Consider the following 26,439-nt stretch of genomic DNA (forward strand, 5'->3'; position numbering starts at 1 on the left):
AAACTTTTTTAAAAAAAATTACTGTTATTGATATTTGCTCATTTAAAAAAAAATAGTTGAACCATTGGCCAATTATTATCTCATCAAAATAGAACAATTATCTCCTACAGGAATCACCATGTTTTCTTAACTAGGCCATAACACCAAAGGCTGCACAGAAGGGAATTATATTCAACAACGACCAAGGTATCAGTTTGGATATAAAGTAACACTTGAATCACAGGAAGTTTGGCACAAGGGTAATAATGGCTCTGTGAGATACTTTGCTTCAGCTTTCTACCCCCCGTTTTCCTCTCCCAGAGTATCTGTTCAAATCCTGATGGTGTTCAAGATGCAATTTTGCACTCACGTGGATCTTTAAATAAAAACTGACAGATTTTCTCATTAGGTGCATTCTCAGAGATAAGCCTTGGATCAATCTTTAGATGAAGTATTGGATTATATTTACCTCTTGATCAGTAGGATGGAAGGGAAAACATTTTCAGAATAACAAAAGCATGAAAATGTTTTTTCTGATATTTTGGGTACACAAAGTAGTTTCTCTGAAATGCCCTACAAGCGATGCTTTCCTTGTTCCACATGAGTGGTACCAGCCTGCAGACTTCATCGTTGGTGGGATGGCATCTCACATTGCTTACCACCTTTTTGAAATTAAATTTAGTGAAATTCCTTCTACAAAACCTTATGAAATACCAGTGTAAGAATTTTTTTCTCTATCTTATCTTATCCAAATTTTCAAGAATCTTTTATATGAGTATATCTTTGTGCATAAATTTAGTGTTTTTATTGTAATCTATGCTTAACTTCTTTTGAATTGTACCTGGTTGTGAGAAAAGACATAAACTTTAGATTATTTCAAAATCTTTCACATGAAATGTACAAAATTTAAGATCAAGAAGTCTATATTTAAAAAAAAGGTTTGTGCATATCTCTCCTCACAAAACATACATACAGTATGTAAGTGATACCTCCTAAATCTATTCATATACCATTTTTTGAAACTCACATAGAAAATATATTAATTTGAAAAAAAGTCACTACTTGTATTTGTTGTAATACATATTTGTTGAAAGTCAGGGAAATGCTGTGTAAAATAAATGTAAACTCTGTATGAATTATTAAGCATTTTAGGGAAGCTATTATCTTCCTACTATCATCAGAGAAAGAAATATTTGTTATTCATACAGTATAGAAATGTTGCCACTTTATGAGAATTGTCAATTTACATTTTCAACTATGATATTTAAATTCTTTGCAGTGTATTCCCCAAATTTCATCAACACGTCCTTGCCTTGGCCTTTGCTGTGAAGGAGATCAATGAGGACTCCCAGATGTTACCTAACATCACTCTTGGGTTCCACATCTATGACAGTTACCTCAATGCAAGGATGACCTATCGCACCACTCTGGACCTGCTTTTCAAATCCCAGGAATTTGTCCCTAACTATAAGTGTGATAGCCAGAAGAATCTCGTGGCTATTATTGGAGGATTGGATTTTGTCATATCATCTCATATTGCTGAAATTGTTCAATTCTTCAAGATTCCACAAGTAAGTTGTGAAAGGGTTAAAGAGAAAAATTCTATATTCTGTTCTTGATGTTGTTATGCAAAAATTAAGGAATGTTAAGATTACGCTTAGGTTTGTATTAAGATGTTCTACCTGGCTTAAGGTCTATTAGCATAAATTTGAAACTATAATGCAAATATAAGAAGTCCATAGACATTACATATCTGGAAAAAGAGTTGAACATAGTATTCTTTGCTTCTATCAAAAGAATTGATCAATTATAAGAGTTTGAAGTTATTCCAAGAAATTCCTTTCCATATTAATACTTAGAAGAATTTCAGGAAAATAATTCCTTCCTTTGATATATTTTATATGAAAACTAAATCAGGAAAATTACATTTGATCTACCAACTGAACAAAATACCATTACACTTTCTTGCAGCTGACATATGGCTCATTAGCTCAAGATGCATTTCAGACTAGTAAACTTTCTTCACTTTATTTCATGATCCCAAAAGAGGACCATCAGTATATTGGGATTATCCAACTGCTTCACCATTTCAGGTGGACCTGGATTGGGATTTTTGCTGTTGATAACAATGATGGAGAAAAATTCTTACATAAAATGCAGCCCTTACTTTCAGAGAACGGAATCTGCTCATCGTTCATAGAAAGGCTTGCACAACTCATCCACTTAGAAGATTTCCCAGAAGTTTATCAAACAATCTCAATTATTTCCATGAACTGGATAACTAGCAAAGCCAACGCATTTCTTGTCTATGGAGAAGCATTGACAATTATGTGGCTAAGTTTTGTCACATTTATGGTAGATCCTGAAAGGAAAGAAATTGCATTATTTAGAAAGGTGTGGATCATGACTGCACAAATTGATTTTGTATTATCAGGATTTCAAATCAGTTGGGATCTCCAGATGTTCCATGGGGCTATTTCCTTCACTGCTCATTCAACAGCAGTTGCAGGTTTCAAGGAATTCCTTCAGACCATCAATCCTCTTTCAGTCTGCAGAGATGAGTTTTTGCAGGAAATTTGGGAACAGTTATTTGATTGTTCATTTTCAAAAACAGAATTACAAGAAATGCAGAGTAGGAAATGCACTGGGGAGATGAAGCTAGAGGATCTTCCTGGACCTGCCTTTGAAATGGAAATGACTGGACAAAGCTACAGTATCTACAATGCTGTTCATGCTGTGGCTCATGCTTTGCAAATTCTATACACATTACATTTCAATAGAAAAAAAACTATGATGTGTAAAAATCCTGATCTTCCACATCTCCAGTCTTGGCAGGTATTCCCTTTGCATTGGACACTAATTTTATTTCAATAAGCAATTTGAGGTAGAATTATATTTGAACCCATTGTGTAAAGTCTTAATATTTTCTCCATATGAAATCAAGCATGAGAAAACAACTTAGAAATAAGGAGAAATTTCCTGATGGTGAGAACAATTAACAATGAATTAGTGGAACAGCTTGCCTTCAGAAGTTTTGGATGCTACGACACTGGAGATTTTTAAGAAGAGAAGGACTACTTATATGAAATATTATAGGATCTCTTCCTTGAGCAAGGTGGTGTATTAGAAGACCTTCAGGTCCCTTCTGACTATGAAACACTGTTCTGTTTAAAATAGACACAGAAAAGGTAGTTTCTGTTGTTATTCTGATCATCAAGATGTACTGTATAAATATGAAACATGTTTACAATAATCTCTATCTTGCATTCTCTATGGAGTCTCTCATTCTAAAAACTGGCTAAAGAACATTAGTTGCACCTCAGACTGTCAAATTACTTTCTATCAAAGAGGAAAGATTAGATATGACTTATCTTGAATTAATTGTTTAAATAGTGGACCTAACACATAATTGGAAGAAATCACAAAATTCCAGAATCATTTTTAAATTCTGCTGCACTCTTTCATTCTTTCTTTACTTATATTAATATCAAACTAGATATATAGTATGGACATATACATTATCATGCACTTAGATAGAATAGAATAGAGCTGGAAGGCACCTTGGAAGTCTTCTAGTCCAGCCCCCTGCTCGAGCGGAAGAACCTATGCAATTTCAGAAAGGTAACTGTCCAATCTCTTCTTAAAAACCTCCAGTGATGGAGCGCCCACGATTTCCAAAGGCAAGCTATTCCACTGGTGAATTGTCCTCACTGTTGGGAAGTTTCTCCTTAATTCCAGGTTGCTTCCCTCTTTGGTCAGTTTTCCAATATCGATTATCCAAATTCTAAGCACAAATATTTAATAATAGTTTTAGCAATTGGAAGAATGACAATGAAACTTGAATATGATTTTCCCCTCTCTATTATATAGCTCTCAACATCCTCTCTCTTTCATTCTCTTTCAACTAGCTCCATCTATTTCTTCAAGGCATTTCTTTTAACAATTCAGCTGGGGAGAAAGTGTTTCTGAATGAGAAAGGGGAAGCAATAGGTGGATTCGACATCACCAATTTGATCACTTTTCCAAACAGATCCTTTCAGAGAGTTAGAGTTGGAAAGATGGATCCACAAGCTCCAAAAGGGAAAGAATTATCCATGGATAAAGATTTGATTGTCTGGAGTCCAGCTTTTAACCAGGTATCGAATTAATGAATCCACCATGCCTTAGTCGATTAGGATCCCATACTGAACACATCTTTTTAAAAATCTAACTTCTGGGAATTTTTAAAATAAACAATGGCATATTCCTTCAAATGTTGTTGATGATCAATGATTCGTCAGATTGACAAAGGTGATATTACAATGTAAAAGCCATGGTTGCATATTTGGTGTGCATTTCCATCTGAAATCACAAGAGTGACCATGTTTCTATGGGATTGTCACCATGTGCAATTATTTACTCATCCGGCCCTTCAATAGAAACATTTGTACATCATTGTAATATCTACATGTTTTTAAGTTGTTGAACAAGTTGTTAAATTCACCATCCTTTTGGGAAGTCAATAATCATGTCACTCTATTAAGGAGAATATTCAGAATCTGTTTTAAAAACCCTCCTTTTCAAAACATTTTTTTTTTGTTTATCATAAGGTTCTTCCATTTTCTCGATGCAATGACCCTTGTTTTCCTGGCAACTGGAAGAAAGGGATTGAAGGGGATCAGTTCTGCTGCTATGACTGTGTGCCATGCCCAGAAGGGAAGATTTCAAATCAAAATGGTATGGTAGGAATTCTACCACTTTTCATCAGACTTAAACAAACCTTAATATGTTGTTGTTGTTAATTGCGAAGTCGCGTCCGACCCATCACGATCCCATGGACAACGCTCCTCCAGGTCCTCCTGTCCTCCACCATCTTCTGGAGTCCATTTACATTCACACCTACTGCTTCAGTGACTCCATCCAGCCATCTCATTCTCTGTCATCCCCTTCTTCTATTGCCCTCAATCTTTCCCAGCATTAGGCTCTTCTCCAGTGAATCCTTCCTTCTCATTAGGTGGCCAAAGTACTTGAGTTTCAACTTCAGGATCTGGCCTTCTAAAGAGCAGTCGGGGTTGATCTCTTCTAGGACTGACCGGTTTGAACGCCTTGCAGTCCAAGGGACTCGCAGGAGTCTTCTCCAGCACCATAATTCAAAGGCCTCAATTCTTTTGCGCTCAGCCTTTCTTATGGTCCAACTTTCACAGGCATATACATTGCAACTGGGAAAACCATGGCCTGGACTATACGCACTTTTGTTTGCAGAGTGATGTCTCTGCTTTTTAGAATGCTGTCTAGATTTGCCATAGCTTTCCTCCCCCAGGAGCAAGCGTCTTTTAATTTCTTGGCTGCAGTCCCCATCTGAGGTGATCTTTGAGCCCAGAAAAATAAAATCTGTCACTACCTCCATTTCTTCCCCATCTATTTGCCAGGAATTGAGAGGGCCGGATGCCATGATTTTGGTTTTCTTAATGTTGAGTTTCAAGCCAACTTTTGCACTCTCCTTCTTCACCCGCATCAAGAGGCTCTTTAGTTCCTCTTCACTTTCTGCCATTAGAGTGGTATCATCTGCATATCTTAGGTTGTTGATATTTCTCCCGGCAATCTTAATTCCAACTTTTGATTCATCTAGCCCTGCCTTTCTCATGATGTGCTCTGCATATAAGTTAAATAGGCAGGGCGACAGTATACAGCCTTGCCGGACTCCTTTTCCAATTTTGAACCAATCAGTGGTTCCGTGTTCGTTCTCACTGTTGCTTCTTGACCCGCATATAGGTTTCTCAAGAGACAAATGAGATGGTCTGGTACTCCCATCTCTTTAAGAACTTGCCACAATTTGTTGTGATCCACACAATCAAAGGCTTTTGCATAGTCAATGAAGCAGAAGTAGATGTTTTTCTGGAACTCCCTAGCTTTCTCCATGATCCAGCGTATGTTGGCAATTTGATCTCTAGTTCCTCTGCCTCTTCGAAATCCTGCCTGTACTTCTGGTAGTTCTCGATCCACATACTGCTGGAGTCTAGCTTGTAGGATTTTAAGCATAACTTTACTAGCATGTGAAATGAGTGCAATGGTGCGATAGTTTGAACATTCTTTGGCATTGCCTTTCTTTGGAATTGGAATGTAAACTGACCTTTTCCAATCCTGTGGCCACTGCTGAGTTTTCCAAATTTGCTGGCAAATTGAGTGTAGCACTTTTACTGCATCGTCTTTTAAGATTTTGAATAGCTCAGCTGGAATACTGTCACCTCCACTAGCTTTGTTGTTGCTCAGATTTTCTAAGGCCCATTTCACTTCACATTCTAGGATGTCTGGTTCAAGGTCAATGACCATCTCATTGTGGTTATCTGGGATGTTAAGCTCATTCTTGTATAGTTCTTCTGTGTAGTTTTGCCATCTCTTCTTAATCTCTTCTGCCTCTGTTAGGTCTCTGCCATTTTGGTCCTTTATCATGCCCATCTTTGCATGAAACGTTCCCTTCATATCTCCAATTTTCTTGAAGATATCTCTGGTCCTCCCTATTCTGTTGTTTTCTTTTATTTCTTTGCACTGTTCATTTAAGAAGGCATTCTTATCTCTTCTAGCTACTCTCTGGAATTCTGCATTCAATTGGGTGTATCTTTCTCTTTCTCCTTTGCCTTTTGCTTCCCTTCTTTCCTCAGCTATTTGCAAGGCTTCCTCAGACAGCCATTTTGCTTTCTTGCAATTCTTTTTCTTTGGGATGGTTTTAGTTGCTACCTCTTATACAATGTTGCGAACGTCCATCCAGAGTTCTTCAGGCACTCTGTCTATCAGATCCAGTTCCTTAAATCTATTTGTCACCTCTACTGTATATTCATCAGGAATATGATTTTGTTCATACCTGAGTGGCCTAGTGCTTTTCCCTACTTTTTTCAATTTAAGCCTAAATTTTGCAACGAGAAGCTCATGATCTGAGCCACAGTCAGCTCCTGGTCTTGTTTTTACTGACTGTATACAGCTTCTCCATCTTTGGCTGCAGAGCACATAGTCAATTTGATTTCTATGTTGACCGTCTGGTGATGTCCATGTGTAGAGCCGTCTCTTGGGTTGTTGGAAAAGAGTGTTTGTTAGGACCATCGTATTCTCTTGACAAAATTCTATTAGCCTGTGCCCTGATTCATTTTGTTCTCCAAGGCCAAACTTGCCTGTTATTCCGGTTATCTTTTGGCTTCCTACCTTAGCAGTCCAATCCCCCATGATGATAAGGACATCATTTTTTGGTGTTAATTCTATAAGGTGCTGTAGGGCTTCATAGAACCGGTCAATTTCATCCTCTTCAGCACCAGTGGTTGGGGCCTAGATTTGGACTACTGTGATATTGAATGTTTTGCCTTGGATTCGAATTGAGATCATTCTGTCATTTTGGGGATTGTATCCCAGTATTGCTTTTCCTATTCTTTTATTGACTATGAAGGCTACTCCATTTCTTCTGAGGATTCTTGCCCACAGTAGTATACCTGATGGTCCTCTGAGTTAAATTCACCCATTCCTGTCCATTTTAGTTCGCTGATTCCTAAGATGTCGATGTTCAGTCTTTTCATCTCTTTTTTGACTACGTCTAGCTTGCCTTGATTCATGGATCTTACATTCCAGGTTCCTATGGAGAAAAAATCTTTACAGCATCGGACTTTCCTTTCACCACCAGATATATCCACAGCTGAGTGTCCTTTCGGCTTTGGCCCAGTCGCTTCATTCTTTCTGGCGCTACTAGTACTAGCCCTCTGCTCTTCCCCAGTAGCATATTGGACACCTTCCAACCTGAGGGGCTCATCTTCCAGCGTCATATCTTTTTGCCTTTTAGTACTGTCCATGGGGTTTTCATGGCAAAGATACTGGAGTGGTTTGCCATTTCCTTCTCCAGTGGATCACATTTTGTCAGAACTCTCTGCTATAAACTGTCCATCTTGGGTGGCCCTGCACGGCATAGCTTATAGCTTCATTGAGTTACACAAGCCCCTTTGCCACCACAAGGCAGTAATTCATAAGGGGGAAACCTTAATATACATGTTTAAAATGTATAAAATTAATAAAATGGGTGTCACTGATTTGGAATGCCTAAATGACAAATTTCTTGACTTTCCTCCCAGATATGGATGATTGTTTTAAATGTCCAGAAGATCATTATCCAAATGAAGAAAAGAAAGGATGTATCCTGAAACCAGTGGTGTTTCTATCTATTGAAGAAACCTTAGGAATTGGTTTAGCCTCATCAGCTCTTGGTTTCTTTTTCTTGACATCTTGGGTACTTGGAACTTTTATTAAGTACAGGGACACTCCCATTGTTAAAGCCAACAATCGGTCCCTCACCTACATCCTGCTTGTCTCTCTTCTGCTCTGTTTTCTCTCCTCTTTGTTCTTCCTCAGCCAACCTGGTAAAGTGACCTGCCTTCTCCGGCAATCAACTTTTGGAATCACATTTTCAGTGGCTATTTCTAGTGTGCTGGCCAAGACCATCATTGTGGTTGTTGCTTTCATGGCCACTAAACCGGGATCTCAGATGAGGAGATGGGTAGGGAAAAGATTGGCTTTTTCTACTGTCCTTTCCTGCTCTCTCTTACAAGTGTGTATTTGTATTCTTTGGTTGTCAACATTTCCACCATTCCCTGAGTTGGACATGCACTCACAGCTCCAAGAAATTATTTTACAATGCAATGAGGGGTCAGCTTTCTTCTTTTATTGTGTATTGGGTTATATGGGTGTCTTGACTATTGTCAGCTTTATTATGGCTTTTCTTGCCCGTAAATTACCTGACAGTTTTAATGAAGCCAAGTTCATCACCTTCAGCATGTTGGCCTTTTGCAGTGTGTGGATCTCCTTCTTTCCAGCCTACCTGAGCACAAAAGGAAAAGCCATGGTAGCTGTGGAGGTCTTCTCCATTTTGTCCTCCAGTGCTGCATTACTGGGATGCATATTCTTGCCAAAATGCTACATCATTGTTTTCCGGCCTGAACTAAACCAAAGGGAGCATCTCACAAAGAGAAATTAGTGATGTGATCTTTCTGGCCCAAAGAAGTTAGTGACAAGAAAGAATAGAAAGACTGTTTCCTGTCTTGAGGAAATATATAGAAGTTTTATTTCTATCAAAGGAGGATTTGTGAAGGATTAGTCTTTGTAGCAAGATTTATTTTAATTGCCCCAAAGAAATGTTTCTCATTTCCAACTATTTTCCAAGATGGTAGAATATAATGCTTTGTCTCTTTCAACACTCTACTTCAAGAGACTTTGAAAAAAATTGATTTCTCATGAATTGTTACTTTTCAGATGTTGACTCAAAGCTTGTCCAATGTTTGACATGCTACTTTCATGATGTTTATACTTTCTATTTATAAACCACTGCATAAATTTACTAAGTTTCTGAATGCTGTACATTTCACCTTGTTTTTAAAATGTCATGTTGAATTATTACTATTCACTCTTTATATATAAACATAGGTAATTGATTATCAGTTTGTGGTAATATGGAAATCTATTGAAAAGAAATGAAATGTATTCTTGCTTCTTTGTCAACCTTTATTCAAAGTGTATGCTGCCCAATATCTATAATGAAGAGTGATTTTATTTATGTAGGAGAAGAGTGGTAGAATCAGAGGGATGAATGAAAAGAGGAAACAGTTACATTGCCACAAGTGCAACCATCCCTTGAATGCCATTGATCCTTATTTCGTTCTAACCATACACTGACCATTCATGAAGTAGATTTCTCTGCATAGATTTTAAGCAATAAATCAGTTTACTTGAACCTTCATGTGTGGACCTGGTTTTTTTTTTGTGTCTGACATTAATCTCCACTCCCAAACATTTTTACTGAGGAGCAATGGAAACCACCAGCATGGTATCTATAACCAGAAGCAGAGTCCTCATGTTGGATCTTTATCTATCTATCTATCTATCTATCTATCTATCTATCTATCTATCTATCTATCTATCTATTTATCTATCTACCTACCTACCTACCTACCTACCTACCTACATACCTACCTACTTATCTATCTATCTATCATATAGATAGATAAATAGATAGATAGATAGATAGATAGATAGCATCTATCTTACTATATCTAATCTATCTATATATCTACCTACATGCTTACCTACATATCTACCTATCTATCATCATGTGAGGTATTAATACCATTCTATAAAGCCTTAGTAGTGACACCTAGAATACTGCATCCAGTTTTGGTCACCACACTATAAAAAAGATGTTGAGACTCTAGAAAGAGTGCAGAGGAGAGCAACTAAGATGATTAGTGGCCTAGAGGCTAAAACATATGAAGAACAGTTGCAAGAATTGGGCATGGCTAGTCTAGTGAAGAGAAGGGCCATGGATGAGATGATAACAGTGTTCTAATATTTGAAGGGCTGTCCAAGAGAGGAGGGGGGTCAACCTATTTTCCAAACCACCGAAAAGCCAGACAAGGAACAATGGATGGAAACTGATCAAAAGAGATTCAAGTAGAAATAAGGAGAAATTTTCTGACAGTGAGAACAATCAACCAATGGAACAGTTTGCCTTCAGAAGTTGTAGATGCTTCATCACTGGAAGCTTTCAAGAAGAGATTGGACAGCCATTTGCCAGAAATGGTATAGGATCTCCTGCTTGAGCAGAGGGTTGGACTAAATGACCTACAAGGTCCCTTCCAACTCTCTTATTCTGAATCTCCATCTAGTGGAACACTCTAACTTTTCCTCCAGGTATTTTCATCTTTGTAGTCTCTTCCTCTGTCAGAGACGTTTGTATATTTTTTCTAGGATTTAGGCTGAATTTCATATTTAATTTTCTTGAAAAATGTCAGACTTCTTATTTTAAACCAAACCAAATCATTCTTTATTATGTTTATTGGTACGCATACACTTTGAAAAAAGGATGGGACAGAAGGAAGAATACATTTCATATCATTTCAATAAATGTCCCATGTCATTAACACCTGATAACAGATTACAGTGGAAATATAAATTAACGGAAAGAGAGTGTAAGGTTATTACCCAGTATGAAGGAGTTTTAAAAAATGCTTTTAAATGTATAGTACAAGTACATTTCAAAGAACTCTAACAAATCCTAAACTGATATACTATATTAAATATATACCCATCAAATGTTAATTAGCATTTTACTATATTTATGTAATGCTTTATGAATCAAAAGTATAAAATCCATGAAAATGTCTCTGCAAACATTGGATATAGTTTAAGACAATATCTGAAATACCCTAATAGCAACCAGGAAAGCTACATTATGAAAGTCTAGTTCAACAGCTGTGTTGAAAAATCTTGCAAACTAGTGAAATTGCAGCAAAATAAAAACTTATTCTGGAATGAACAGTAAGTCTTAATAATCAAAAATATTCTATATTAATCATTCTTTCCTAGGAATAAAAACTTCTATGATTCTATAAGTTTTATACTGTATATATTTCCTGTAAAGTGCAAACTATCTTTCTATTTCTTTTTTCAGGAATTTTTCTGAACCAGAAATATCACATGATGTACTAATTCCTCTTTATGAATTTCTCCCTATGGTTTAGCTCCGGTTGTTAAACTATGATGTAGCATTTTGGCAAGAATATGTATTCAGTAATGCAGCACTGGAATACATGATGGAGAAGATTTCCACAGCTACCATGGCTTTTCTCTTTGTGCTCAGAGAGGCTGGAAAGAAGGAGATCCATACTCTGAAAAATATCAACATGCTTAAGGTGATGAATTTGGCTTCATTGAAGCTGTCAGGTAATTTATGGACAAGAAAAGGAACAACAAAGCTGGCGATGCCCAAGACACCCATGCAGCCCAAGACACAATAGAAAAAGAAAGCTGACCCCTCATTGCACTGTAAAATAATTTCTTGGAGCTCTGAATGCATGTCCATCTCAGAGAATGGTGGAGATGTTGACAGCCAAAGAATACAAATACACACTTGTAAGAGAGAACAGGAAAGGACAGTACAAAAAGCCAATCTTTTCCTACCCATTCCCTCATTTGAGATCCTGGTTTAGTGGCCATGAAAGTACCAATTACAGTTATGGTTTTGGCCAATACAATAGAAATTGCCACTGAGAAACTGATGCCAAACATTGATGGTCGGAGAAGGCAGGTCACTTTGCCAGGTTGGACAAGGAACAACAAGGATGAGAGGAAACAGAGCAGAAGAGAAACAAGTAAGATGTAGGTGAGAGACCGGTTGTTGGCTTTGACAATGGGAGTATCCCTGTGCTTAATAAAAGTTCCAAGTACCCAAGATGTGAAGAAGAAGAAACAAAACCATTTCCTAAGGTTTCTTCAAAGATTAGAAACACCACCCGTTTCAGGATACATTCTTTATTTTCTTTATTTGGATAATGATCTTCTGAACATTCAAAACAGTCATACATATCTGGAAGAAAAATCAAGAATTTGTCCTCCATACCTTCTAAATTATTGAAAAATCACTTTACTAATTTTATGCATCCTAAACTTATATATTCAAGTTTGCTTAAGTCTAATGAAAATTGGTAGAATTCCTACCCTACCATTTTGATTTGAAATCTTCCCTTCAGGGCATGGAATACAGTCATAGCAGCAGAACTGATCCTCTCAATCCCTTTCTTCCAAATTCCAGGGAAACAACATCATTGCATCTAGAAAGTAGAAGAATCTGGTGACAAACATGAAAATGTTTTGAAAAGGAGGGTTTTGTAAAACAGTTTCTGATATTTCTTCTTAATGCACTGAAATTATTTTTTACTTCCCAAATGAGCATTGAATCAACTAGATTTTATAGTGGACATTAAAAAGATATAGAAATTACAATGTTGTGCAAAAAGTCCTGTATGTTACAATGCTGTGAAAAATGTTCTGTATGCAAATGGAAATGCAAACCAAATATACAAATGTGACTTTTACATTGTAATGTTATTTTGTCAGTTTGATGAATGCTTGACCATTAACAATATTTGCAAAGAATATGCCAGTTTTTTTTATTTTAAAAATAGAAATTGTATTTCTGATGTTCACTAATGGATTAAAGCAGGGTTGATTAAATGCCTCGATTCCTGGTTAAAAACTGGGTGCCAGACAATCCTCTCTTCATCAATGAATAATTTCTTCCCTTTTGGAGCCATGGGATCCATCTTCGTAATTTTTACTGTTTGAAAGGATCTGTTTGGAAATGTGATCAAGTTGGTGATGTCAAATCCACCTGTTTCTTTCCCTCTCTCATTCAGGAAGACTGTCTCCCCAGCTGAATTGTTAAAAGAAATGAATGAAGCTGCTTGAAAAAGAATGAGAGACTGGAACATCATATTCAAGTTTCATTCACTTATTTTTCTCATTCCTACATAATAGAGGAATGGAACATCATATTCAAGTTTCATTCACTTATTTTTCTCATTCCTACATAATAGAGGAATGGAACATCATATTCAAGTTCATTCACTTATTTTTCTCATTCCTACAATAATTATTAAATTTGGTAATCAATAGTGCATGGAAATGTACATATCTACTTTATTATTAATTTAATCTTATTTTAAGAACAGATAAAAAAGAACAATCACCCAAAGCAGAATGAAGATAGGCCATTGGAATTATGTAACTTCCTCCAATTATTATTTAACTTCACGATTTAAACAACTAATTTAACCTAGACCATATCAAATCTTTCCTCATTGGTATGAAGTTATTTGACAGTCTGAGGTCTGACTAATCTCCTTTAGCCAGATTTTAGTATTTGATACTCAAGCATACTTTGATAGTTAGATGAGAGAGGGGATGATTACAAACATAAGGTTGTTTCATATTATGGATGCCACATCTGAAAAAGGGTCACCTATTTTTTCATTTGATAGGGACAGAACACTCAACTTCCCAATCCTGAAAAATTCATGAGCCAAGCAGAAGTATGTTGGCAGTATTTATTATTATTGAAGGAGACAATGAAAAGTAATCTAAATTAACTATCTCTTAGGGTGCAAGCGATGATAATTTTCTAAACAACTCCTACTGACTCCTAAACTATATTTTATATAGTCGTTTCTCAAAGATCACATTGAACTTGATTCCATGTGCAGAAAATATTAAGACTTTCTACACTGGGTTCAAAATGTTATCCTACATCAAACTGCACACTGAAATAAAAGAACTGTCTAAAGCAGGGAGAATATCTTCCAAGGCTGAAGATCTGGAAAGTCAAGATTTTACCCATCATACTTTTTTTGCTATTGAAACCTAAGATGTACAGAGTCTGCAAAGCATGAGCCAAAGCATAAAGAGCATTGTAGATGCTGTAGCTTTGGCCAGTCATATCTATTTCAAACACAGGTCCAGGAAGATCCTCTAGCTTCATCTCCCTATTACATTGCTTGCTCTGCATTTCTTTTAACTCTGGTTTTGGAAATGAACAGTCAAATAATTGTTCCCAAACATCCTGCAGAAACCCATCTCTGCAGACTGAAAGAGGTTTTATGGTCTGAAGGAATTCTTTGAAACCTGCAACTGCTCTTGAATGAACAGTGAAGGAAATACTGTAGCCCCATGGAAGATCTGGAGATCCCTATTGATTTGAATGCCTGATAGTACGAAATCAATCTGTGCAGCTGTGATCCACACCTTTCTAAATAATGCAATTTCCTTATTTTCAGGATCTGCCAGAAATGTAACAACTCTTAGCCATTTTATTACCAATGATTCTCCATAGACAAGAAATGCATTGGCTTTGTTATTCATCAGATTGATAGAAATACTTGAAATTGTGTAGTAAAATTCTGTGTAGTCTTCCAAGTGGACCAGTTGTGAACGCCTTTGTATGAACAATGAAGAGTTTCCATTTTGTAAAAGTAAGGGCTCCATTTTCCATAAAAAGTGTTCTCCATCATTGTTGTCAACTGCAAAAATACCAATCCAAGTCCAGTTGAAGTGGTGAAACAGTTGGATAATCCCAATGTATTGATGGTCCTCTTTTGGGACCATGAAATAAAGTGAAGAGAGCTTACTGTTCTCAAATGCATCTTGGGCTAATGAACCGTATGTCAACTGCAAGAAAGTAGAGTAGTATTCTGTTGAGTTGTTAGATCAAATCTAATTGTCCTGATCTAGGTTTTCATACAAAATATATCCAAGGAAGAAATTATTTTCTTGAAATTCTTCTAAATGTTAATATAAAAAGAAATTTCTTGGAATTATTTCAAACACATATAAGAGATCAATTGTTTTAATGGGAGCAAGGCCTACTATATTCAGAACTTCCCTCAGTTATTGAATGTCCCTGGATACACACTTCATAAAATTGGCAATGTAGTTTCAGAAAAGATTGCCAAGATTAAGTAGATTTTAAGCCATGTAGAACCTAAGTCTAATCTTTGATTCTCATGAATTATTCCATAGCAACAATCAGATTAAGAATTTTCTTCTCAACCCCTTCAGAACTTACTTGTGAAATTTTGAAGAAAACTACAATTTCATCAATATAAGATGATGTATCAAAACCTAATCCTCCGATGATGGCCATGAGATTCTTCCGGCTATCACATTTATAGTTAGTGACAAATTCCTGGGATTTGAAAAGCAGATCTAGAGTGGTGTGATAGGTCATCCTTGAGCTGTGGTAACTGTCACAGATGTGGAACCCAAGAGTGATGTTTGGTAAGATCTGGGAGTTCTCACTGATCTCCTTCACAGCAAAGGCCAGGGCCAGGACATGTTGATAGAATTTGGTTATTATACTGCAAATAATTTAAATTATTCAGAAAGGAAGTTGACAGTTTGTGACATGCTTTCTATGTGAATAACAAAGATTTCGGTATCTAGTGGAAGTAGGGAAATAATAGGCTGTCCAAAATGGCCAATAATTTGTACAAAGTTCAAATTTATTTTTTCCATAGTATTTCCTTTTTTGCAACAAGGATATACTACTAGGAATAAAAGTGGTGCTTTTATTCAAGTTATCACATTTATTTTCTAAATTTTTTTTTCCCAAAAAAGAATATGAACAAACCCTGCAGGTATGAGTCGTTTATTGTATGTTTTGTGAAAAGTGACAATGCAGAATGTTTTTTTTAAAAAAATCTTACACTCACTAAGGGTTCTTCAAATGATTTCTTGCACAGAAGTTTCATACATTTGATGACAAACACTTAAAGAATTTTACTTTATTTACTTTATATCTTCTCCCAGTACTATAAACATTTGAAAGGCAGAGAAGGCTTAGATAAAGCCTACATTTATGCTGAAATACCTTTTACTTATATTGTACAAGCAATTTTGGGGAAATTGAGTAAAATTAAAAAAAGAAATAAAAATCCTTACAGTGGTAAGTCATAAGGATTTATACAAGGATGTTCCTTAAATTGAATTTCATAAAATTGGTAAAAGATGTGGGACATCATTCCAGCAATGATGAGGTCACCAGGCTGGTACCACTTGTGTTGGAACAGGGAAAGCATCACTTCTAGGGCAGCTCAGACTATTTTTTTCACCAAGAATATTAGAAGGAGAAGCATCTTAACTTCATTGTTATAGGCAAAATGTCTCTTACTCCTATCTTATCCTATCCTATCCTATCCTATCCTATCCTATCATAGGGAATTTTGTATTATTCCAACAGTTAATTCAGTAATTAATTCAAGATGTGCATCTGAGAGTGCACCTAATCAGAAAATTTACCATTGTCTATTTGAAGATCCAAGAGAATGCAAATTTATGTCTTAATATCAATAAAAGCCGTGATGGCACAGTGCTTAGAATGCAGTACTGCAGGCTACTTCTGCTGCCTGCCGGCTGCCTGCAGTTTCACAGTTCAATCCTGACCGGCTCAAGGTTGACTCAGCCTTCCATTCTTCTGAGGTTGGTAAAATGAGGACCCAAATTATTGGAGACAATATGCTGACTCTGAAAACTGCTTAGAGAGTGCTAAGAGGTATATAAATCTCAGAGCTATTACTATCATCAGGTATTCTGATATTCTGGCAGAGGAGAAGAGAGAGAGGCAATTTGTAGCAATGAGTCTGACACACAGCCTTTATCACCCATGAGCCAATATTGCTGTGGTTCAAGTGTTACTTTATACTCACACAGATACAATGATTGTTGTTGAATTTAAATAGCCTTCTGTGCAGTATTTGATGTTTTTGTCTAATTAAGACAATGTGGTGATTCCTGTAGGAGATAATTATTTTGTTTTTTGTGAGAGAAGACACAGCTGAAAAATATGTTTTTTTTAGTTGCTAACTTCTCCACCTCTATACAATTTATAGAGAGGGTTGACAATACAAAATAGACATTATTTTTTAAATTCATATTATTTCTCACAACAAATGATAAATGCAGTCCATCTTCCTTTGCATAGTGTTAACAAGAATAGAATAGAATAGAATAGGATAGGATAGGATAGGATAGGATAGGATAGGATAGGATAGGATAGGATAGGATAGGATAGGATAGAATAGAATAGAATAGAATAGAATAGAATAGAATAGAATAGAATAGAATAGAAGCTGGAAGGGACCTTGGAGGTCTTCTAGTTCAGCCCCCTGCTCAAGCACGGAATCTATACCATCTCAGACAAGTGACTATCTAGCCTCTTCTTAAAATTCTCAAGTGATGGAGCACCCATGATTTCTGAAGGCAAGCTCTTCCTCTGGTTAATTGTCCTCACAGTCAGGAAGTTTCTCTTTAATTCCAGGTTTGTTATGTCATTCCCTCATTTTAAGAGGTTTTCCATTATTTCTTTCCCCATCCCCCATAGAATAGAATCGAAAAGAAGAGAAGAGAAGAGAAGAGAAGGGAAGGGAAGGGAAGAATGGGAACTTGGAGATCTTCTAGTCCAATCCCCTGCTCAAGCAGGAAGCCTTATACCATTTCAGACAAATGGTTGTCCAATCTCTTTTAAAAACTTCCAATGTTGGAACATTCATAACTTCTAGAGGCAAGTTGTTCCACTGGTTAATTATTCTGTCAGGAAATGTTTTCTTGGTTCTAGGTTGCTTCTCTCCTTGAATAGCTTTACTCCCTTTTCTTTGTGGCAACCCCTGCTATTCCAGCAACTGTTCTTTATATGTTCTTTATAGAAGGGAAGGGGATACCTCTATTGTTTCCACAATGTATAGGTTGGGTGACATTTTTACTAACATTAGCCATGACAGTGAGTAGATTTTTTTTATTCTATTTGGAAAGGGACAGGTATCTGTAGCCTTAGATCTTACTGTGGGCTTCTAACATTTTGGAGACTAATTCCAGCAGAGGGTTTAACTCCATAGTAAAATTTGTGATCATCTACACCTCACAATTTCCAAAGAGATGAAAGTTGTTCTCATTTTTTTTCTTTTTTTTCCTTTCTCTCCCCCACTGCTCCCTAACTCACAATATCAGATTTCATTTTACACAGCAGTGTTGGAAAACTCACAGATTAAAATTCGTCAAGCATGAATTCACTATAAGGATCTATTTGATGGAGTGGGTAAAGGAGAAAAGAGGCAATGCCACAACTTAAACCTCTAAACAGAAATTTGTTGAAAAAGGTATAGTTTATTAGAGGTCAAATGAATTGCATTATTGCAAAGCCAGACTTGAGAATCACATGCCCAAATCCATAGGTTCTACTTTTCCTCCCTTAACTATCTATCATTGTCCACCCCAATGTAACCAATCAGGTCCATGCAAGAAGTTTTCATAATGGTCAGTCTAAGCACAGTTTGGAATGCAGTCCTCTCCTTCTTCCAGCTGGGTGAACTTGAGGCAATGTCTCAAGGAGATAAAGCACTTACTTTCATTTCCCCAATCATTCCCACCTTCATTCTCCTTCCCCACAGTTCATGGCAGTCTGTCACCACATAACAGCAAAGCACAAGCAAGCATAAGGTGGCAGCTGGCAAATATTGAAAAACTCACAAACGAAGATGCAGCCAGTGTGAATTTGTTGTAGATATCTAGCTGATGGAATGGATAAAGAGAAAAAAGCAATGGAGCCCAACATTTATTTCAAACTTCTCTCTTCAGATCATCAGCTTAATGACAGAAGGCAGAGCTTTGTTTTACTATAAGAGAAATGCAGAGGGAGAGAATTCTCTCTGTGTGCTTAAATTTGAAAGGTTTCCTCTGGGGGGGGGCACTACAACAGTAGTAGTCAGTCCCTAGTAACAGCAACCTGCTTAGGATGATGTTAGTCAGTCTCTTGTGATGGCAACTTGCCTAAGCTAATGGTTGTCAGTCTCTGCGACAGAAGCTTTCCTAAGACAATGTTAGTCAGTCTCTGGTAACAGCAACTTGCCTAGAACAATGGTCGTCAGTATCTGGTGACAGCAACTTACCTAAGATGATGGTAATCAGTCCCTCTCTGGAGCTCACAGGGGACCTCCTTTATCCACTCTCCTTGTCTCTCTCTACCCTCACTATATGTAATCCCCCATCCCTTCCTTATCCCCTTTTTGTTTCCACAAGCTGATCCTATAAAAACTCCTCTACTTCCCACTAAAAGGCATACCCTCAACCTGTCAAACTCTTTCCTGACTCTCTCTCCAACCAGCTGGCTCCAATAAGGGAAAAGAAATAAAACTCCCCAACCTATCCTCTCTTTGTCTGGCCTGTATCAGCATGAACAAAGGTGAAACCAAGACTAAAGTTCCCTTCCTCCAAAGTTACAAAGATGAACTTCCCACACCATTTCTATGTCATAAATCACATTCCCCAATGCACTAGTTTAGCGGGCTTTCTAGCAGACACTTCTACCTGCCAAAACTCTAGTAGCAATGACCTTGGTTCCCACAGAACAATTTTAGGATTAGCTAGACAAAAAGAATACATACACCTCTTCCCATTTCTGTTGCAACCCAAAAATGAGATGAAAATGGCTGCAGCCAAATTCCTTTGTAGTGTTGACAGTCAGTGTCTCTGAGATACTTTAAAAAAATTAAAACCCAATATATAAACAATAAAAACACATATATTAATAATATGGAAAATGTAGTGAAATAAAATTTATTCATTTCACAGAATTTTATGGCCTCCCACTCACTGTCAATATCATGGTTCCTATAGATGAGCCCAATAGAAAAAAGGACTCCAAAACAATTCCTTTCCTCAAAGAGCATTTTTAATGGCTACATAGTGCCATTAAATCGGCATGAACAAAGGTGAAACCAAGACTATGAGCCCAATAGAGAGATGATCCCAATAGAAAAAAAGGACTCCAGGTTGGACTTTATTTTGTCAGTTTAAAGAGATTGATTGATTGATTAGATACGTTTAGGATAGATTAATATTTTATTTTAAATAAGGGATATTAGTGGAAGAAGAAATAAATAAGTTCTATGATAAAATTAAGGAATAACAATATATTTGGAAGGGATACCCGAACTTATAATGTTTGTATTTAAAGTTATTTTGATTACGGTAGTGTAAATTTATAAAGAATTAAAAACAGGTTTAAGTTGAATACATTTAAGCTACAATTGGATTATTTTAAATAAAGTACGTACTTAAGGGGAAAAGAGAGGGAATATTTGATGTATTGATTGAATTATGTATATATGTTTTGTTTGCAGATGTTTGACCACCCTAACACCACGGTGTGTCTTGAGTACTTTGTTTTAAAAATCAAAAAGCCAATAAAATTTGTCTTATAAAAAGAAAAGAAAAAAGGACTCCGAGGCAATTGCTTTCCTCAAAGAGCATTTTAATGGCTACATAGTATCAGCATAAACAAAGGTGAAACAAGACTAAATTTCCCTTCCTCCAAAGATACAAAGTTACAAAGATGAACTTCCCACTCCATTTCTATGTCATAAATCACATTCCGCAATGCACTAGTTTGACAGGCTTTCTAGCAGAAACTTCTACCCACCAAAACTCTGGTACCAACGACCTTGGTTCCCACAGAACAATTTTATGTTTTAGCTAGACAAAAAGAATACACACACCTCTTCCCATTTCTGTTGCAACTGAAAAACGAGATGAAAATGGCTGCAGCCAAATTCATTTGTAGTGTTGACAGTCAGTGTCTGCAAGCAATTTAAAAGAAATTAAAACCCAATATATAAGCAATAAATACACACCTATGTGGATTACAGTGAATCAGTTGAGTGACTTCATAGGTTCCAACCTACTCTGAGTTCCACAGACCTATTGGCAAAACCATATGCTCATATCTTTGCAAAAGAGTGTCAAAATGGGGGCCAATCTAAATATTGCCTGCCTCCTTGCTCTAGTGCATCATGTGGATCTGATCAGGAAGAGACAGTTCTTCAAATAACATGGTCCCAAGCCATGTAGGGTTTAAAGGTGACAACTAGTACCTTGAATTGTACCCAGAAGCAAATTATCAGCCAATGCAATTTCCACAAGAAAGGTGGCATATGTATAATCTGGGTGTGCATAAAACCATACGGGGGCCTGCACTTTGAATCAACTGGAGCTTCCAGATACTTTTCAAGGGCAGCCCCTTATAGACCTCCATGCAGAGTGGTGATTTATTAATTGGTGGCATGACATCCAATATAGTTTATCATTTTTATGAACTGAAATTGAACGAACATCCGTCTGTAAAACTTTATGACATGCCATGTAAAGAGTTTTTTTTCTTTTTGTAATCTTAGCCAGCTCCCCCCAAATTGCTGAAATGAGCAAAAGGTTTTACTGTATCTCTAATGTAAGCCACTCTGTCTTTGAAATATTTCTAGTTGTGGTAGAAGAAATAATATTCTTTAGATTTTGGTAAGTTTTCGCTATAGAATGTAGGAAATTTTTAGTGCAAGAAATATTTTGAAGAGTTTGAGTCAAGTCAAGGTAGTTTTTTTTAAAAAATTGTGCATTGTTATTCCTCACAAAACATACATGCAATAAAAGACTGATACCTGGTGGATCTGTTCATATTCTATTTTGTGAAAAAAATGGTAGAAAATCAATGTGGTAGCTTCAAAAAACACTTTCTACAACTAAGCATATATTTTATTACAAATCTCCCTTAAATTACTGTCATTGATCGAAGGGATAGAACTAGAATGGGGGGCATACCTTCAACTACAGGCAAGATATTGGAAAGATAAAAAAGAGTGAGGCATAAAAATAGAACTGATAGGGCAGAATAAAATATTACTAGGTACTGAGGATAAAATGATTAAAAAGCTATATCATTATTTGTTAGATCAGGCAATGTATGAAGAACAGGTAAAAAAAAACCCATGTTAACGTGGAGCAGGGATTTTTATCTCAAGTTTAATCTGCATATCTGGCAAGAATTATGGGTACGAAATAGGAAGCTTACTTTGGCTACCTCCTACAAAGAAAACCTCTACAAAATGTTCTACAGATGGCATCTCCCACCCACAAGATTAGCTAAAATGGGTCCAAATATTTCTTCCACGTGCTGGAAATGTAAATTGGCAAGAGGGACATATTACCACATGTGGTGGGAGTGCTCAAAAGCCTGTAACTTTTGGAACAAGGTTAAAAAATGGCTGGAAAAATATTAATGATAGAGGTAGAGCTAAAACCAGAACTCTTTCTACTACGCATAACTATGCAAAAATACAACAAAGGGATATTGTACTTGATGCTACATATTCTCACAGCTGCTAGATTGGTGTATGCACAAAACTGGAGGAAGAAAGAAATTCCAACAGAAGAAGAGATTTTATAGAAAATCTTATCGTGTGCTGATATGGATAGGTTCACAATGGAAATGAAGGACAAGACAGAGTCAGATTACTTTGAAATCTGGGACAAATTCTATTGTTGGTGTGAATCAAGGAGAAATGTTTGGATTTTAAGTTAGTGTTAAGATAGAGATATATAAAACTATGTCAGTATATAGAGAAACAAATTAGAGACTGTATTGTATAGAAAAATATGTATATATAGAAATTAAGAATTATATGTATGATGAGGAACAAATTGTTAGGAATATATACACTGGAATGTTACGTTATGTCCATCCTTGTTCTAACTATTTTATAAATAAGAAACTTTTTTTAAAAAAAAATTACTGTCATTCCCATTTGCTCATTTAAAAAAAAAATAGTTGAACCATTGGCCAATTATTATCTCATCAAAACAAAACAATTACCTCCTAGAGGAATCACCATGTTTTCTTAACTAGGCCAAAACACCAAAGGCTGCACAGAAGGGAACTATATTCAACAACGATCAAGGTATCAGTTTGGATATAAAGTAACACTTGAACCACAGGAAGTTTGGCACAAGGGTAACAATGGCTCTGTCAGATATTTTGCTTCAGCTTTCTATCCTCTGTTTCCATCTGCCAGAATATCTGTTCAAATCCTGATGGTGTTCAAGATGCAATTTTGTGCTCATGTGGATCTTTAAATAAAAACTGATTGATTTTCTCATTAGGTGCATTCTCAGAGATAAGCCTTGGATCAATCTTTAGATGAAGTATTGGATTATATGTACTTCCTGATCAATAGAAAGGAAAAAGATTTTCAGAATAACAAAAGCATGAAAATGTTTTTTCTGATATTTTTGGTGCACAAAGTAGTTACTCTGAGATGTCCTGTGAGTGATGCGTTCCTTGTTCCACATGAGTGGTATCAGCGTGGTGACTTCATCATTGGTGTGATGGCATCTCACATGGGTTACCACCTTTATGAAATTAAATTTAGTGAAAACCCTTCTATAAAACCTTATGAAATACCAACGTAAGAATTTTTTTCTCTATCAATATTACCCAGACTTTCAAAAATCCGTTCTACGACTAAAAGATCTTTGTTCATACATTTAGGATTGTTGATGTAATCTATGTCTTCTTTTTTTGAGTTGTACCTGGTTGTGAGAGGAAAAATAAACTTTAGATTTTTTTCAAAGTCCTTGACATGAAATGTACAAAATTTAAAATCAAGAAGTCTCTATTTGAACAATTACTGACATAAAGAATTTTTTAAAAAAGGTTTGGCATTATCTCTCTTTAATAAAACAAATATACAGTAAATAAGTGATAGAAAATATACTACTTTGAAAAGGGCCACTACTTGTATTTGTTGTAGTACATATTTGTTGGAAATCATGGAAATGCTGTTTAAAATAAATTTGAACTCTGTACAAATTATTAAGCATTTTAGGAAAGCTATTGTCTTCTTACTACCATAAGTTGTTTCTTACTTATATGGAAATGATGACACCTTACAAGGCTCGTAAAAAAATTTCAATGGGGGATTTAAATTATTTGTAGCATAATCACCAAATTTCATCAACACGTCCTTGCCTTGGCCTTTGCTGTGAAGGAGATCAATGAAGACTCCCAGATGTTACCTAACATCACTCTCGGGTTCCACATCTATGACAGTTACCTCAATGCAAGGATGACCTATCGCACCACTCTGGACCTCCTTTTCAAATCCCAGGAATTTGTCCCTAACTACAAGTGTGATAGCCAGAAGAATCTGGTGGCTATTATTGGGGGATTGGATTTTGTCACATCATCTCATATTGCTGAAATTACAAGATTCTTCAAGATTCCACAAGTAAGTGGTGAAAGGGTTAAACAGAAAAATTCTATGTTCTGTTCTTGATGTTGTTATGAAATAATTAAGGGGTGTTAAGATTAGCTAAGGTTTGTAAAAAGATGTTCTGCCTGGCTTAAGGTCTATTAGTTAGCGTAATTTTGAAATTACAATGCCAAATACAAGAAGTGAATATCTGTAGACATTCCCTACATGAGGAAAAACATGAACATAGACTTCTTTGCTTCTGTCAAAGAATTGATCAATTATATGTGTTTGAAGTAATTCCAAGAAATTCCTTGCCATATTTATACTTAGAAGAAATTCACAAAAAGAATTCCTTCCTTCGATATATAATATATGAAAACTAGATCAGGACAATTCCATTTGATCTTACAACTGAAGAAAATACTGCTCCACTTTCTTGCAGCTGACATACGGCTCATTAGCCCAAGAGGAATTTGAGAACAGTAAGCTCTCTTCACTTTATTTCATGGTCCCAAAAGAGGACCATCAGTACATTGGGATTATCCAACTCATTCACCATTTCAGGTGGACCTGGATTGGGATTTTTGCTATTGATAACAACAATGGAGAAAATTTCCTACAAGAAATGCAGCCCTTACTTGCAAAGAGTGGGATCTGCTCATCATTCATACAAAGGCTTTCACAAGTATACCTGGAAGACTTCCAAGAAATTTATCAAACAATCTCAATTATTTCCTTGAATTGGATAAATAGCAAAGCCAATGCATTTCTTGTCTATGGAGAAGCATTGACAATTATGTGGCTAAGAATTGTCACATTTATGGTAGATCCTGAAAGGAAGGAAATTTCATTATTTAGAAAGGTATGGATCATGACTGCACAGATTGATTTTGTATTATCAGGATTCCAAATCAGTTGGGATCTCCAGATGTTTCATGGAGCTATTTCATTCACTGTTCATTCAACAGCAGTTACAGGTTTCAAGGAATTTCTTCAGACCATAAATCCTCTTTCAGTCTACAGAGATGAGTTTCTTTGGGAAGTTTGGGAACAGTTATTTGATTGTTCATTTCCAAAAGGAGAATTACAAGAAAAGCAGAGTAGGCAGTGCACTGGCGAGATGAAGCTAGAGGATCTTCCTGGACCTGCTTTTGAAATGGAAATGACTGGACAAAGCTATAGTATCTACAATGCTGTTCATGCTGTGGCTCATGCTTTGCAAGCTCTATACACATTACATTCCAATAGAAAAAAAACTATGATGTGTAAAAATCCTGACCTTCCACATCTCCAGGCTTGGCAGGTATTCCCTTTTCATTGGACATTTCTTGTATTTCAATAAGCAGTTTGAGGTAGAATTATTTTTTGAACCCATTGTGTAAAGTCTTAATATTTTCTTCATTTGGAATCAATGTTGAGAAAACAACTTAGAAATAAGTTGGAATTTCCTGATGGTGAGAACAATTAAAAATGAATTAGTGGAACAGCTTGCCTTCAGAAGTTTTGCATGCTCCTACACTGGAAATTTTTAAGCGAAGGACTGCCATTTATCTGAAATAGTATATGATTAAAAGACCTTCTGGTCCCTTTTGACTCTGACATACCGTTCTTTTCCTACAGAAAAAGAAGTTTCTGTTATTATTCTGGTCATTGAGATGTTACTGTATAAATTATGGTTTATATGTCAGCAGACTTTATTTACTAAATCACCATACATTGCACAATATGAGCTAGTTAAAGTGATAATTTAGATTACTTATCATTGCCTTCTCCAAAAACTGTCAATTCCCCCAAAACCTTTTGTGGCTCATGAACTTTTCATGGGTAAAAAGCTGAGCTTCCTATCTCTATCACAGTTTTAGAGGAATGAAATAAAAATGGTCCTTTTTAGATGAGGCATCCACAGTATGAAACATGTTTGCAATAATCTCTATCTTGCATCTCTCTATGGAGGAATTCTTGGATCTCAGATTCTAAAAACTCACTAAAGGACATTAGTCAGACCTCAGACTGTCAAATAACTGTATATCGATGAGGAAAGATTAAATATGAT

The 26,439-nt window shown here is 36.2% G+C and overlaps 1 protein-coding gene across 1 annotated transcript; it reads left to right on the top strand.

Annotated features, from left to right (window-relative positions):
• Positions 1-617: 617 nt before the first annotated feature.
• On the top strand, positions 618-8,962 carry LOC120300685 (vomeronasal type-2 receptor 26-like). The gene is made up of 6 exons (XM_039327000.1): positions 618-697; positions 1,259-1,550; positions 1,951-2,373; positions 3,888-4,115; positions 4,569-4,695; positions 8,064-8,962. Exons 1-6 carry the CDS (start codon positions 618-620, stop codon positions 8,960-8,962), a joined length of 2,049 nt encoding a protein of 682 aa, XP_039182934.1.
• Positions 8,963-26,439: the final 17,477 nt, after the last annotated feature.

The sequence above is a fragment of the Crotalus tigris genome, unplaced genomic scaffold (assembly GCF_016545835.1).
Source record: "Crotalus tigris isolate CLP2741 ecotype Arizona unplaced genomic scaffold, ASM1654583v1 scf7180000017614.5298720, whole genome shotgun sequence".
In the NCBI taxonomy this organism is placed as follows: domain Eukaryota; kingdom Metazoa; phylum Chordata; class Lepidosauria; order Squamata; family Viperidae; genus Crotalus; species Crotalus tigris.

Bases quoted from the DNA above. Each gene is read 5' to 3' on its own strand.
- LOC120300685 (XM_039327000.1), top strand. From the start codon at position 618: ATGGCATCTCACATTGCTTACCACCTTTTTGAAATTAAATTTAGTGAA. The intron at 698-1,258 runs GTAAGAATTTTT...AATTCTTTGCAG, and splicing joins AAACCTTATGAAATACCAGT to TGTATTCCCCAAATTTCATC. The intron at 4,696-8,063 runs GTATGGTAGGAA...CTTTCCTCCCAG, and splicing joins GAAGATTTCAAATCAAAATG to ATATGGATGATTGTTTTAAA.